General features: G+C 52.2%; 1 protein-coding gene and 1 long non-coding RNA gene across 8 annotated transcripts in view; one reads left to right on the top strand and one right to left on the bottom strand.

Annotated features, from left to right (window-relative positions):
* SLC39A11 (solute carrier family 39 member 11) overlaps positions 1-13,098 on the top strand; it is a 353,304-nt gene extending 340,206 nt beyond the window's left edge. For all 7 annotated transcript variants that reach the window (XM_029927486.1, XM_029927490.1, XM_029927488.1 and 4 more), the window contains 3 exons: positions 7,206-7,304; positions 10,168-10,326; positions 11,366-13,098. In XM_029927486.1, the coding sequence (XP_029783346.1) occupies positions 7,206-7,304; positions 10,168-10,326; positions 11,366-11,444 (337 nt within the window). In that variant the 3' untranslated portion in view covers positions 11,445-13,098. The remainder of the gene's footprint in view (positions 1-7,205; positions 7,305-10,167; positions 10,327-11,365) is intronic.
* A 560-nt stretch (positions 13,099-13,658) lies between these two features.
* Positions 13,659-15,898, bottom strand: LOC115281844. Its single transcript, XR_003904426.1, has 3 exons — positions 15,834-15,898; positions 15,582-15,710; positions 13,659-15,344 (listed from the first exon to the last, which is right to left on the bottom strand). It is a non-coding gene; the product is annotated as an uncharacterized LOC115281844 (long non-coding RNA).
* Between the last annotated feature and the right edge of the window lie 5 nt (positions 15,899-15,903).

Below are 15,903 nucleotides of genomic sequence, written 5' to 3'. Positions count from 1 at the left end.
TGCAAAGTGTTCATCACCCACAGCCCTCCAAGGATCCTTTGACCAGGGTCTTGTAGGACTCCCTAAACTATTCATAGAATGTCCCCACTGACACCTCCTATCAAATAGTAGGTAAGGGAAGACATAGCTGGCTTTTGTCTGTTTGGGGACTCGACATGCTTGGAAGCACACAACATTCACGATTTGTGTCTGGTTTTTTTTTTTTTTGACTCACAATTTTGCCTCTGATGCATCACGCGGGCGCACCTGGCCGTAGATTATTCATTCTCACTGCTCTACACTATTGCACCGTGTGACCTGAACGCTCTTTCTTTATTCATTCAGTCTTTGATGGCCATTGCTGAGTTTTCAGTTCGGGGCTGTTGCTGAGAGAACCTGGTAGCCTTTTCATGAGTACGAAAGTACATAGTCCCGGGTGCTTTTTCAATCTCGCGAGGCAGGGCGCCTGGGTGGCTCAGTGGGTTGGGCTTCCAACTTCCGTTCAGGTCATGGTCTCACAGTTCGCGGGTTTGGGCCCTGCCTCGGGCTCTGTGCTGACAGCTCGGAGCCTGGAACCTGCTTCAGATCCTGTGTCTCCCTCTCTCTCTCTCTGCCCCTCTCCTGATCACATAGTTTCTCTGTGTCTCTCAAAAATTAATAAAATGTTAAAAAAAAATTTAAATCTCACGAGGCAGCCTCTCACCTGGCCTGTGCGTAGAACTGATTTATTTGCCAGGAGACAGGGCAGGTGAAGGTCCCCAGGGAGTCCCTCGGAGAGGGAGCGAGAGGTTTCTCCCCCTCCCCCACATCCGGGATGCTTCTCCCCTTTCCTGCAAGGAGAGGTGTGCACTGGTGGCCTGAATCACCCCGTGTGCCACCCTGCCTTGCGGCTTGCTTCCCAGGGCTCTTCCCCGCCCTCTCCAAGAAGGTCGGCAGACTTTAAGGGAAAGGATGGGTCATCCCGGCTTTCCAGCCTGTGGCAATGAAGCCTCCCAAAACTGGAAGAAGCGGGTGGGGGAAGATCCCTTTCGTGCTAAACCAGCTCCACAGGGCCCAGCAGGCCCTCGGGGAGCATCCAGCCCCTTCCCACCTGCAGGCTCATCAAACACCTAGGCCGGCAGCCCGAGTGGGAAGCCGGTGATGTCACCGCCGAGCCTCAACAGTCAGGCCTTTCAGGGCAGGACGATAACCATCACAGCGGTATGTGAGGGCCTGCCACGCAAGAACACACACGCTCACGGCACAGGGAGGATCTGAAAGAGCCTGGTGCAGCGGGCCTTGTCAGGAATAGGCTGTTCTTTCATAATCAGCAGCGCAGAGATCATAGCCTGGAGAGCGGGCTGCGGGTTGGAAGGACGCGCACCTGCCAGGTCTCAGGGCATCCGTGACTCTCCCTCCCACCGCCCCGAGGCGGCCTCACCTCCAAGCCCAGCACTACAGCCACTGCAGAACAATAATCTGTGCTTGGGGTTCAAGCAGGAATGCCCCATCGCACAGCTCCGCAAGGGTGCCGTTCACAGAGCACCCGCCACATGTGGTGTGTCCACAGTTGTGCAACCCCAAAGCTACCGCCTTAGGAAGGCGGGAGCAGAGGCCCTGTCATTATCCAGTGTCGTTTTTACCTCGAATCCCAGGGGTCTGTCCTGCCACAACTAAGTTCCCTGGAAGACTCAACTCCACCAGAGTTAGAAATTCTCCAGTAAGATGAATGGGGTTGGATATCATCCTTGGCTTGGTCTGAACAATGTTTTCTGACGTTCCTTGCTGAGGAAGCAAGCTGTCGCTCTACCCTAGGCCGAGGTTCTCAAGTAGCGATCATTGGCCCCCCAAGAAGACATTCTGCAGCGTCTGGAGACATCTTAGGGTGTCATGACCAGGAGGGCGCTGCTGGAAGCTAGCAGGAAGAGGCCAGAGATGCTGTTAAACATCCCGATGCCCAAGACAGACCCTACAGCAGAGAGTGATCTGGCCTAAAACGTCCAGAGTGGTGAGGTTGAGAAGCCGTGCTGTGAATGGGATGTCCCAACCCCATTAACTCTGGGGGTCTCTGCTTAATGCCTCCTCCATCTGGATCAGCCTCCTTGCCTCCAGAGTGGGCCCAAAACGCAGATCGCCACTGAGTGGCCATAGGGCGTCACCTGCTTGTCTGCCGGGGACGTGAGCCCAGGTGGCCATCTCTTTCCAAGACGCTGTGATGGGTCTGAGTGAGGCCCAGAGGACCCAAAGTAGGGCCGCTTCATGGCCGGGTGGCCTTGGGGGCGGCCACTTACGTATCAGTTTCCCCAGCTGTAAAATCGTGATAGGAAGGGCAGAAAACACTTACGTAGGTGGTTGAGGTTAACTGTGCTGCTACGCGTAATAAGACACCCACACCCGTGCCTCACACTTTATCACCTTCAATAAATGGCTGGGATGATGGTCATTTATTCCAGCTGGGCGACCTTAGGCTCGCTCTGATGGGCATGGTAATGGAAGATGAGACACCAGCGGGTTTCAGGGGCAGGTTGTTGCCATGGAGACCGGGCACCTGGTGCCTTGTGCTGCTGCCCATGCTGGAAAGCAAGTTCCCCAAGTTCAAGGCCTGAGATACTGAGAGGTTTGTGTGGAGACTGCCGATAAGTGGGTTTCAAGGGAACACCTCCAAAGATGGGCTCAACTCCACACTTGGCCTTGGCAAGACCCCTGGGGTGTGGTTGGGGCTGGGGCCCTGAGCACTCAGCTTCTCTCTCGAAAGCCAGCAGACTCAAACCGTGAACCTTTCTTGTGCCCAGGAATGGTCCTTACAAGATGGTGGTCTAGGAAAGATGGGCTGTGACTCCAGCGTTTGTGTGTGTGTGTGTGTGTGTGTGTGTGTGTGTGTGTTGGCTTTGAATTGGAGAAGGGGTGAGAAAAGAAGGCTGGATGACCCTGGCCCACCACCACATACCTACGCTTGCTTGGTTCCTTCTTCCCTTAGGACATGCGTCTCCCCTTCTCTCTCTGTCAATTAAAAGGATCCCCATCCTTTGAAGTCCACCTCGAATGTCGCCTTCTGTCTTGGATCATCTTCCTCTGTTTTCCTCTCACACTTTGTGCTGCTCTTATGGCCTTGAGCCAGTTCAGGGCCATGCTGTCCTTTGTAGGCAGGTATTTTGTCCTCTCATTGATTGTAAACTCCTTGAAGATAGGGGGGCCCTTCCCAACATCTTTCTTCATGTGACATGTGCGCTTGCACATGGCCTGCCCACAGTGGCGGATTCTGGACGCGCCCTTGAAAGGGGGCTCCCTGCTGGCTGTCAGTTGTGATTCCTGGCCTTGGTTCTGACCAGGCGGTCACAGAATCAGGAAGATGGAGGAGCGTGAGCCCGAGAAGAGGTTTCATGTGAGGTGGGGAAGGTCACCAGGCGCTGGGGAGCAGCAGAGCCTGAAAGCCGCCGCATTCAGGGACCTTGAGCCATTTGAACGGCAGGACCGTTTGAGGAGCACCAGCTCTGGGTTGTGAGCCATGACCGGCATTTCAGAACAATTGTCCACGGAAGAACCCTGAAAATGGGGCGGTTTGTGCCCGTTTTGTGGACAAAGTGAAGGTCGAGTTTCTTACAGCTTGCACTGGGTCACAATGGTGCATCTGGGGGCCCGGCAGGTCTGTCGGGCACACCCACAGTCTGTCACACTGCTCCTCTGTGCCTTTGTTTCTCCCTTACCATGAAGGGGCTGAACAAGGGACCTCCAAGGGCCCTCGCAGCCCAGGTTTTCGCGGACTTGTACTCTGGAGGCTGAGCGGGAGAAGGACGCAGGAGATGAGAAGGCAGACCTGATGTGGCGGGGACGTGGGGTCGGGCCTCTAAGAAAAAGCGGAAGCAGCTGTGAACTGGGATGGCCTTTCTTCCTGTCGCTCACCTCTTAGGATTAGCGGTACCTGAAGACAAGGGCAGGAAGGCCCTCCCGACCAGCAGCCTGGAGGGCCAGGATTGCACCTGTCAGGCCCCGGCCCTCCCCCACTCTTCCTCTTTCCTCCCCACCCCTGCTCTCCCCATGGATGTCCTTTCCCAGCCCTTCTCTCCCCTCCCTTGTGAATCGGACACTGGTGACAGGTCACTGTGGGGCTTGGCTTGACGCTGAGGGGAAGGGGTGCCATCAGGGGATGGCCTGTGGTTTCTTTTCTTAATGAGCCCTTCCTCCCCGCTTCCTTTTCCCTGCCACTCAGTTGCCGCCGTCTAGATCAGTGGTGGTGTCTTTGTGCTCCTCTGGGAAGAACAGAGCACAGAACGCAGCAGCCTCCCAGTCTTGGGAAGGACAAGGTTTAGGTTTCTCCCCTTGCTTTTGAATCCTCTTTGGAATCTTCATAGCCTGTCCTGGAAACCTCCTCTGGGCTTTCCCTCCCCAGAGTGGAACAAAGGAGGGGATGGCCCACCAGGCCCTGCTTCCTGGGGAGGCAGCAGCAAGTGCCTGGCCAGCACGTGGAGCTGAGGTTGAGCACAGTAGGGCCGAGAGAGGGAGCGAGTGTCAGGGGCTTCCTTCCTGGCAGTCCGTCCATCCCCACCTCCATCATGCTGATCTTGGCCCCCCCTGCTACGCCAGCTCCAAGCTTGTCCTTCCCAGGGACCCGCCCGGCCAGCCTGAGCCCCTGCTCCCCGTCTGCTCTTTCACCCTGGGCACCTGGACGCCACTCGCTCCTGTCACTGTTGTTACTAGTTCTGTCACCCCAGCAACCCTCCACTTCGAGGCTTCTGTTCCGTTCCGAGCCCCACCAGGGCTCCCCAGTTCGGGGTTTGTGCGCAGGAGGCACCCAGGCTGCTGGCACCTGGTGCATTCTCAAGGAGCCGCTGGCGTCCTCAGCTGCCACCTGGGGCCACTCCCCATGTCGCTTCTCAGCTGAGCGTCAGGATAGCAGGAAAGGGGCCTCGGGTTGGAGGTGGGCGTGGTGACCGGCCTCATCCTCACCCATTCGGGTGATGTCGTAGGTCCTGGGCTCTCTCCACATCGCTGGCACACTCTTCACGTCTTCGGATCTGGAGCCCGGCACCAGAGCGATTCATCGAGGTCTCCAGGGGCTTGGGCCCAGGCATCAGCATCTGTGAATATGTGGCCAGGGCTGGGAGCACCGAGATTTTTAATTCGGTCCTGGGCTGCTGGTGATGACGCAGTGGTCTAGAGGGTGTGGAGGGGACTGAGCCCTTCCATGGGACCCGCCTACCTAGTTGACGTCTAACAGATGCAGGACAGAGGGCGGAGCAGGGGACAGGGTGGGCTGTGCACATGTGAAGAACAGAACCAAGTTAGGAAGGGATAGAGATGGGGAGGGCAGAGGCTCCGAGGTCCAGCCCTTGCTGGCGGGGGCGGGGCTGAAGGAGCCGGGGAGCACTTGGGAGAGATCTGGTGATCCCCAGCGAGGTGGTTTCCTGCTGAGGACAGCCCGACAGGTTCCAGGTGTAGCAGCTGGTTGGCCTGGGAGCCCTGTGTCAGAGTCAGGGCAGGGCGGAGGTGACGTGGCTTGCCAGGGGTAGAAGAATGGGTTTCTGTGCTGCTTATCAGGATGGTGGCTCCTGACAGGATGTGGAGGAGGCCCCCGCAGCACGCCTGGCGGATGGCTGCAGTCAGAGCTGCGTCGTGGTGAGGACTTTGGCCGAGGTGCCCCAGCTCTGACTTGCTGGTGACGTGGGGCTGGCAACTCTGGGGTTAGGTGGGGAGTGAGCCATGCGCCTAGCTGTGAACGTGGTGGGAGGGGCAGGCGATGTCCGCCGCAGAAGGCTGTTTCCACGTCAGACAGGGGGCATGGGACCTGGTCAGACACGTTGATCTTCCCCATTGAAAGAAACCTTAGATTCAGGTCAAGAAAGCTGGTTGTATTCACTTACCCATTTGGGAGTGGGAAGGGGATGCTGAAAAAGTGTGTGGGGGGGGAGGATCACCACTTTGGGGATCTGTTTGAGAAGGCAGGACAGGGGCTTACGAAATATTGGCAAGATGATATTGGCAAGTGCCCCCTTAAGGTTCATTTCTTCCACAGAAATATATTTCCAATGTTCCTTGCTCCTGAAGTAGGAGCTCGGGGTCAGTGTGGGCTATGACAGTGATAGCAGAAGCCTCTAGAGCCCTGTGCTCTCTGCCCAGGGCTGGTGGGAGCATACAGGGGTCCTATAATTTGAGCAGGCCTTGACCAAATGATCCAAGGCTGGGTTTGGATTCCTAGGCCCAGGACCCAAGAGGTGAGAAGTGAGCCTCTTCTATTTTTTTTTTTTTAAGACTGTTGTTGTTGTTGTTTTGAGAGAGAGAGAGAGAGTGAGAGAGCAGGAGAGTGTAGAGAGAGAATCCCAAGCAGGCTCCACCCTGTTAGCACAGAGCCCGACACAGGGCTTGAACTCACAAACTGTGTGATCATGACCTGGGCTGAAACCGAGTTGGATGCCTAACTGACGGAGCCCTGAGAAGTGAGCCTCTTGACCCTGATCCCAAGGGTAGCCCCCAAGGCCGGCCTTTCTTCACCCTCTGCAGATAGCAGGCAGTTTGCCCATAAGCCTGCCCGGTTACCGCAGCACAGCCCCTCCTGCAGCCTCCACGTGTCCCGCAGGAGCACAGGAGAGAGGATCGTGGTGAGCACCACAAGGGCCCAAAGAAGCGGGGTGCAGTGCCGGACCCGCAGAGAGCCCAGGAGACCTGTGTCCCTGTTGGATTCTGTCCAGCATTCCTCATCCCATTTCTGAGGCCGCCTGTCAGTAAAATGTGATGTACCCATTTCCATGCCATAAGGGAATGGAAACCAAATGTACTGAGCACCTCACACGTGCTGGGTGCTGGCAACTGTACAGGCGTGCGGCCATTGGGCCACACGGCAGTCGGTAGTCCTTCGTAGATGTTACCATCCCCACACAAACCTGTCCACGTTATTCATAAGGCTCTGAGACTCACCAAGTTAAGTGATTTGCACAAAGTTATACAGCTGACTGGCAGAGTATGGGTCATCCCGATGTCCGGCTCGCATGTTCTCTGCTTTCTGTAGCACCATAAAGATCCAGTGTCTCTGGGGACCAGGAAGAGCACGAGGGGGCTGGCGGTCTGTATCAGCCCTTTTTCCTTGTGTCCTGCACCTACACACGTGCCCCTAACCCTCCTCTTTCCTCCACCTGACACAGGTGTCACCTGGATCTCTGACACGAGGGACGTCGTTGGGCCCAGGCCAGGGGGTCCTGTGTGCGTGGGAGCTCAGTTCTAGACAGCTGCGCTCATGTGTCTTCTTGATCTTTCAGGAATTTAGCCATTGGAATTGGGATCCAGAATTTCCCCGAGGGCCTCGCCGTCAGCCTCCCCCTGCGAGGGGCTGGCTTCTCCCCCTGGAGAGCCTTCTGGTAAGTGCTCCAAGGTGTCCACTCTCAGAGGCCAGGGTCGTGTCTGATGTAAAGTCAGAACGGTCTCTTCTTTCTTCAAGAACCGTCTCTTCTGCCCTGGAAGTGACTCTGGAGCCTGCACACCGACAATCTGTTTGAATCCTGAACCAGGGGTGGGAGAAAGCTCAAAAATGGCATCTCTTGACCTTCTATGTTTGTATAAACCAGCTCAAATTGCCATGTTTCCAATTCAAAATGCCTCCATTGTAGTCATGCTATGCCCATTCAGTGTCAGGGTTCTTTGTCCTCTAGTAGGAAGTAAACCGATGTCTACCCTAAATGTCACATGCCTTTACTTAGGCCCATCTGACCACAGGTGGTCCCCAAGAGTCACACACTAGCCCCTGTCACAGCCCTTGTCAATGTGATGACCAGGATTGTGTCAGTAGGAGAAGATGCCCTATTGCACTCAGACTTCGTGTTTTCATGGTCCCCAAAGGCCTTTCTAGTCTATTCCTTAATTATACCTTCTCAGTGACATGTCAGGTGAGCCCTCGGTTTTCAGAGGAGCGAAGTGTGGCCTAGAATGTCAGATGACCAGTTTCAATGGTGGTGACTCCAAGACTAAAAGTCTAATCTTCTCTCAACTCAGGACTCTGAGCCCCAGAGGATTTCTCTGTTAAAACAATCACTGCTCTAGAATGTACGGCAAGGGCATTTAAAAAGACTGCTAATAACAACAATTTAAAAATGCCTTCCATTTTATGGGGCCTTATGACTTACAAGTTCTTACACATACTTAAATTATCTTATTTCACCCTCTCTTGTCTCCTTTTCCATTGTCGGAGTCTACGGAATAGAGGCCTGGGTGCGGGCAGGGCAAGAGGGCCTTGGAGATTTGATTCAGATGTGAGTTCTGGGAGCCCAGTAGCTGTGACTGTTGTTTCATTCAGGAGGGGCACCACGGGACAGGAGGTGAGGGACCCGGAGATTAAACTTTTTTTCTTCTTGCTCCAGTCTGGGCCTGACGTCAAACTCACATTTTCCCCAAGTGACAAAGCCAAGCCAGGAACTGACATGCAGTAAAGAGCCCCAAAGTCTGCTGACCTGTGCACGCAGCACAAGCCGGGCAGCGGTGGCCCCTTACAGGGCTCTACAGTGCAGTCAGCATCTCCCCCAGGCCCACTGTCTGCTCCGGACCAGGGAGAAGCAGGTGGGGGGTGGAGCTCACAGCCTGGTCCTGTCACCGGGGAGGCACGCTGGGCAGGAAGTGTCCCGGTGCACTTCTGGGTTTCTTGCCCCCATTTTACAGATGGAGAGATTGAGGGTTACAGGCAGTATATCTTGCCAAATGCCCACAGCAAGGGACAGTGGGAAATATATCCCAACTCCCTTGTCTACTGGTATTCAACCCACAGTAGGTGACTTTTGTAGGTGGTGCTAAGCTGTGGGGAGCAAATACTAGCTCCCCTGGACTCCTGTTTTAATCTCACTAGCTCGAATAAAGGGAATTATTATTCTTTTTATTTTGAAAGAGAGTGTGTGCATGCACAAGTTGGGGAGGGGCAAAGAGAGAGGGAGAGAGAGAGAGAGAGAGAGAGAGAGAGAATTTCAGGCAGAGTCCACCATGGGGCTCAATCTCCCATGAACCATAAGATCATGACCTGAACTGAAATGAAGAGTTGGATGCTTAACCAACTGAACCACCCAGGTGCCCCAGGGATTAAAAAAACTATTTTTAATGTTTATTTATTTTTGAGAGAGACAGAGACAAAGACAGAGTGTGAGCAGGGAAGGGACAGAGAGAGAGAAAGGAAGACACAGAATCTGAAGCAGGCTCCAGGCTCTGAGCCATCAGCACAGAGCCTGATGCGGGGCTCAAACTCACGGACCGCGAGATCATGACCTGAGCTGAGGCTGGATACCTAACTGATGGAGCTGCCCAGGCGCTCCCCCCACCCCAGGGATTTTTGTAAAGAAGAAATCTCAGCTTAATCCAAGATGGGGGTAGGGGGTCAGGCCATCCGTTGACCCCTGGCCAGGTAGGTGCTCCTCTTCAGCAGAGATGAATGGGTGCAGCCCCTTCAAAAAGGGGTAGAGTTGTGACCCAAACCGCCAAACATACCAGGCTCACCTGTCCTTGGGAAATGTCCCTACCACTCCTAGTCAGTGTCCTCTCGGTCAAGAGACAAGTAGACATCTACTGACCAATGGAGAGCAAGCATGTGGTGGATCTGTCCAATGGGGAATTTCTCAGTCATAAAAGGAATGATGCGTGCTACAACATGGATGCACCTTGATGGCATTGTGTGTGATAAAATAAGCCGGTAAAAAGGGCCACATAGTACATGAGTCCATTTATATGAAATATCCAAAACAGGCAAATCCATCAAGACAAAAAGCAGATCGGCGGTTGCCAGGAGCCAGAGGGCGGCGGGGCAGTGAGGGTTGGGGAGTGGCCGCTAATGGGTATGGGGTTTCCTTTTGTGGTGACAAGAATGTTCTGGAACTAGATAGTGGTGATGGTTGCACAACCTTGTGACGATACTTAAACCGCTGAACTGTACACATTAAATGGGTGTGCTGTATGGTATGTGAATTATATATCAATAATGCTATTATGGAAAATAGACAATGTGGAAACCTTCAAATGCTACTAGAAACGCAGGAGGGCGGAGCCTGCTGTGTTAGAGGAGGTCGGGGAAGAAGGAGGTGGCTGAAAACGCAGTGAGGTGATTTGCGCTGTCAGGTGCAGGTATGATGCGGAATGAAATGCATCTGTTGTCTGGGGCGGAGTCAGCCCTCCGAGCACAGAGTGTCTGAGTGCACTGGTGTCTCTGCCTGACTTTCCCCACGGTGGCACTCGTCTCTGGTCTCTCCTTAGGTACGGGCAGCTCAGCGGCATGGTGGAGCCCCTGGCAGGGGTCTTTGGCGCCTTTGCCGTGGTGCTGGCTGAGCCCCTCCTGCCCTACGCCCTGGCCTTTGCTGCTGGTGCCATGGTCTATGTAGTCATGGACGACATCATCCCCGAGGCTCAGATCAGGTTGGAGAGCATCCCCTCCCCCATCTGCCCTTGTCCATTTCCCAACCCCTGGGTAGGGGTGGGGTCCCAGCATGGAGATCTTCCCTTTCTTCACTTGCTGCTCCTCTCTTTGCTCCCACCCCTTTCTGCGGCTTCCCAAGATCATCCCCACCCCCTTTCTCAATGGTGTTTTCTGAAATTGGAGAGAGGAGGAAGGGGCAGGTGGGTGGCGATGGCCCAGGCAACACCAGGCAGTGGCATTCATTCACTCTACCTCCCCACCCCCATGACACAGACGAGTAGTTTTGCATATTGTCCCTTTCTCTCCCCACCCTTCTCTTTCTCGATTTTTCTAGGGCTGGATCTCGGGAGAGGTGAGCTCTGAGAGCCAAAGCTATCCATCCATGTTCTCATTGTGTAGCTATAGGCCAGATGTCCAGGGGGTGGGGGCTTCCTTTGTTTGTTGTTTCATTTGTTCTTTTACATATTTATTTATTTTGAAAGTGGGGGAGAGAGAGAGAGAGAGAAGCCCAAGCAAGCCCAGTGCTGCCAGCACAGAGCCTGACGTAGGGCTCGATTTCATGAACTGTGAGATCGTGACCTGAGCTGAAATTAAGAGTCAGATGCTTAACCGACTGAGCCACCCAGGCACCCTTGTTTCATTTGGTTTTTATAGCCGAATGATGCTAAGGCTAGTTTAAACGGTCAGATTCAATAATATCATCAAGTATTTGATTGTCACTCTTTATCATTCAAGCATTTAGTCCAGAGCTATAAGAGGTATCTTTGGGCAAGTTACTTCTGTATGCCTCAGTTTCCCCACCAGTAATAAGAGATTAATGATAGGACTCCTGATTTCATGTGGTCATCCTTTGGGATGACATGACTTGCTTTTCCTGGCATATAGTAAGGCCCCCGTTAATGTTACATGTCAATATCATTGTCCTTACTAATCATTGTGGTACATTTTTTTTTTATTGGAATTGGACATCGCAGAGGATTCTTGCAGTTTGGACAATGTGCCAGAGTACATTAAGGTCTTCCTTTCCTTCCCTCCTAGTGGTAACGGGAAACTGGCATCCTGGGCCTCCATCCTGGGATTTGTCGTGATGATGTCACTCGATGTCGGCCTGGGCTAGAGCTGAGATGCTTCAGAGCCCAGGAAAAGCAGCACAAGGACACTGCAGCGGCTGGCTTCCACGGGACCGCAAGCTCTCTCTTTACATTCAAACCTTTTCCCTTTCTCTCCTTTTCATCTCATTATCCTGATTGACTCTGATCATCACATGACAATTTTTACTTTTCTCTTGAGGGAGATAGTAGTTTTACTTAGAATGTCAAGGTGTCACAGAACCACAGATCTTTGGTTTTGGCCACTGAATAGAATCTTTCTTCAGCAGGATTACCCAGGCCACACAGATCAGGGAAATCTCTGCTTTCGTACCCTTAGTCTCCCTCACTGGGCTCAGGGGCAGCTTATCAAGTTCACCTACAGGAGCAAGCTACCAAGAGAGAAGCTTCCGAGCATTTTTTTTGCCTTGTGACTCAGAGCAGAACGGTCAGGACACCTCTCATCCATCCCTCCTGGTCTCTCGCCGCTGATCATCTGCCTGTTAGACCAGAACTGGGACATCCCAGACATTGCAACCTACTCTCCAAGGTCCAGCCAGCCCGAGGAGGACCGTGCCTTCTTCCTGCGTCCCGTGAGGGAGATGCTGGATGGGAAGGGCACAAAGGGACGGGAATCAGTTAGTCTTTTTCTTTCTTTCTTTTTTCTTTTTTGCAAGGCAAAGATCGATGCTATTGAGGTTAAGGGAATTAGGGAATTCGGACAGCCACGAACATACAGCGTGCCCTGCAAAAAGAAGTCAGAGAGCAGCTTTGGTCAGAGACCTCTGCTTTCTATCGATGCCAAGAGCAAAGCGATTTGTCCTGGTTTCCAAATCCTTAGACATTTCTTGTAACATATTTGTAGCCTGCAGTTTTCTAAGAGACTCCGGGACTCCAGCAGACGGCTGGAGCTCAACCCCTCTCGGAGTGACGGAGGGAGCTACTTAAGCTAACTTTAGCGAGAGAAAGACATTCGGAACCTGCAGTAGGTCCTTCCCTGTTGACCATTCAGTAACCTGTAACCTGAACCAGAAGTCTTAAACTGCTGCAGGCTTTGCTGGAGTTTGGCCAGAGAGCTTAGGATGAGAAGGGAAGAAGGGGTAGGAAGAAAAAGAGAGATGTCTACATTTCCCCTTGAGAAGTAAATCTTGGCCAAGTCATCATTCTGAAGTGACCCTCAAGGATGACTTGAAGTAGACCAGAGGCAATCTGCTCCTTCCTACGGAGAGCTCCTCCAATGGGCGATACACTGTCTGCTTCACACATAGTGAAAGCCTACCATCCTCTTGGTCGGAGGGGCATCTGGGACCTTAAACGGGCTCTGCCGGCAAGGCCAGCAGCCCAGGGCCACGTATTTAGGCACTGTGTTATCGATGCCTGCCCTCTGCGTTTACATGAATTGCTTCCAAGGGTGAAGACCCTGCCCTGTGAATGCTCTGAGACCCCAAAGGCCGACCTTATGCTGGGTCTGCGTCTGTTCTTCTGAAGCACTGATGATCAAAACTGAAGACACATTCAGAGGTTTTTGATTGGTTGAAATTAATTGGTTTGGTGGTTGGCGTGTGTGTATTTTTTACATCTTTGTATGTAGTTCTACATGATGCAAAGTCTCTGATGGACAAGACCTCATAACTGTGATTAATATCAATAAAGGGGATATTGTTGTGGATGAGCTGTGTTTAATCCTTCTCCAAGTTGCTTCTTTCCAGGGTGGGTAATCTAAGAGCTGACTAGAGTTGGTCCTGACATCTCCCCTCCCTAATATCAATGGAAGCAAAGGACAGAGCTCAGATGAGAGGGGCCAGTTAGATTCATGGTTGCTAGCAACACATCCAACTCCAGCTAACATGGACAGGAATGTAACGGAAGGCTGTTGGGAGCTCGCAAGATCCATAGGAGAAATGGGATCTATCTGGAAAATGGGTTGGATCCAGGAAAGCTAGAGGTCTGGGACCACGACCCAATCACATCTCAAAAACAGCTTGGGTTGGGTGCCATGGCTCTTGGATGCAGAAAACCACGACTCACACTGCTCCTCCTTGGTTCTACCACCGCCACCATGGGAATGAATTCGAAACTGACGCTGACTCTCTGCACCCTGGTTCCACATTCAAAGTTCTGGGCAGTAACATCTAAGCTGGAAGAACTTCTATCTGGTGTCTGGGAACTAGCCGGTCCCGCCCTCCAACCAAGACTCACAAAATAATGGCTTTTCGATTTTTGGAATGATTTCAGATAGTGGAGACTCTAAAAGAAGAAAAAAAAGGTTTATTATGTTTATTACAGCCTCACTCCTTCCCTGTTCCACATCTCCATACACTCAGACTTCTCTGTTCACTCTTAAACAAAACTTCTGCTAGATAATGGAGATCTCCATCATGCAATGAAACCTCATACTTCCCCTTTGCAAAGGGAGCTGCCCTACGGGCCGGCTGCCCCATATAGAGCATTCCCTTCTCGGATTCAAAAACTCTAAATTGGTGGGGTCCAAAGGTGAAGAGAGTGAGTTACTATATAAAATGGATCAGGCACCATTCCCACACTACCGTCTTCTAGATCTGTTTAGTCTGGCTATGGGGAGAATGTCTTATGGGGAAATGTCTTAAAGGACATTTGTCCTTAAAGGACCACTTGTCTTAAAGGACAATACCTCAACTTCATTAGGTACTGCCTCAGAGCTAGTCCTGAAAGTAAATCTTCAGTAATTCAAGTCACCATTCAAAACACATTACCGCTCCTGCGTGATAGGCTCGAATCACAAGGATATCTATCCAATGCCTTCCCTCTTTGACTGTAAAGTGAAGTATTTGGTCAGAAGTAGTATCCCATAGAATGCCCTAGTGATTGGATAGACAGAGGTGCTATTCCAGACCCACATATACGAGCCTGTTTTAGTGAGGTGATATCGCTACCTTTTCCATAATGAAAGAGGTCCAAAGTAATCAATCTTGAACTAAGTAGTTGGTGGGTGGGTGACCCTGGAGTATCAGCAGTCCCAGGGCCACGGCCCAGTTGCGTATAAACCCTTTCCAATTGGTAATGGAACTTTGAGTGTTCCCATACATAATGGACAGCTCGGCTCACGGGTGACATGCAAAACCTTAGGGAAAATCACCTGGTGTTCTATGTTCTCACACTTCTCACACCAGTACGGCAAACCCAGAATCTCTCTTACAATCAGACGTCGATGAATTCAGGCTAATTTAGAATTATGTTCCTCCCTCCTTTGTTGAGTACCCTAAAAATCTATTCCTACATTTTCCCCAAGTTTGTCAGTAAAATTAGAAAATGTTGGCTTCAAATCCTTACGCTCTCCGGGTTGAGTTTGCCGCTCCCCTTCCTTTGGGAGCATGCTGGGATATGCCTCGTATCATTTCCGGAGACAATACAGGGCAGTGCAGAAGGAAAACTGTCCCCCTCGCAGAGTGGCTCCTTCATTGAGAGCGATTACAGGGTCTTCAAGAAGTGTTTCAGAGGACCGAAGGCAGGGGGTTGCTTCAGCTGACAAAGGATGCTCTTTGAGGATGCAGAATTCAGAAAACGCCAAGCTCTTTGAATCCTCCCCTAGATCCCTGTTCTTTTCTGGGTCCTACGGCTTCCTGACCAAGGCTTTCTATGAAAAGGGTATAACTTTACCAGCACGGACGTTCAGCCAATCCTTGGGATCAAATTTTGCATTTGCTTTTTATACTTTGCTCAGCCTTATGGATACAAGAGGTAGGAGGATATTGAAGAACGGTCCTAAGCTCTCTCTAGGTTTTAGTCTCTTCCTTGAGCTAGTGTTTCAGGACTGGAGGTCGCTAGTGTGTTTTCCAGCTGCCAGTGCTGCCTGATGGGACTGACTCTCAGTCTCCATATCCTTGACTGTTTGGTGGCAGAAACTTGTTCCCGCAAGGCTTTGCCTTTGATGGACCCTTCATTCCAGATGACTGTAATGAGACATTTGAGAGATGGGGTAAATATTAGCATCTGGATCTTCTCTGGGGACCTAACAGAGACATTCCCGTCCTGCTGTTCTGAGGGAAGGACCAAAGGGTCATGGAGCAAAGAGTGTGGGCCAGACAGGGTGCTATGTGGGGCACCCACCTCCTTTACTGCTCCTTGACTTCCATGTTACGGCCTCACTTTGCCAACAAGGAAGGTGAGCTCCAGAAAATCACACTCACCAGAGTGGTGACAGGCAGCGGCAGAGCTGGTTCTCCTTTGCACTGAGGATGCAGACAGTGACTTCCCAGACCCTCCTCCACAGAGCAACGTTCTGCACCCCTCCACCCTCTAAACAGTGTAGGTTGAATCTGTGAAAGTTGGAAGCAAACGGGAGCCCAGGGGCTATTCTCTTCCCCTCTTCCTTTTAAACAGGTATCATTACATGTAACAAAGGCACAGACCATAGTGTGTGCAGTTGGACCGATTTTTACCTACGCATCCCTGGGCCGAGTCCCGCGGCAGGGTCTAGGGAAGCCACCCGCGTGGGGCTCTCAGGTCTTC

This window comes from Suricata suricatta, chromosome 17, assembly GCF_006229205.1.
Source record: "Suricata suricatta isolate VVHF042 chromosome 17, meerkat_22Aug2017_6uvM2_HiC, whole genome shotgun sequence".
NCBI classification, from domain to species: domain Eukaryota; kingdom Metazoa; phylum Chordata; class Mammalia; order Carnivora; family Herpestidae; genus Suricata; species Suricata suricatta.
Note: the sequence above shows the minus strand (reverse complement) of the source record. Positions and strands in the feature narration are given on the sequence as shown.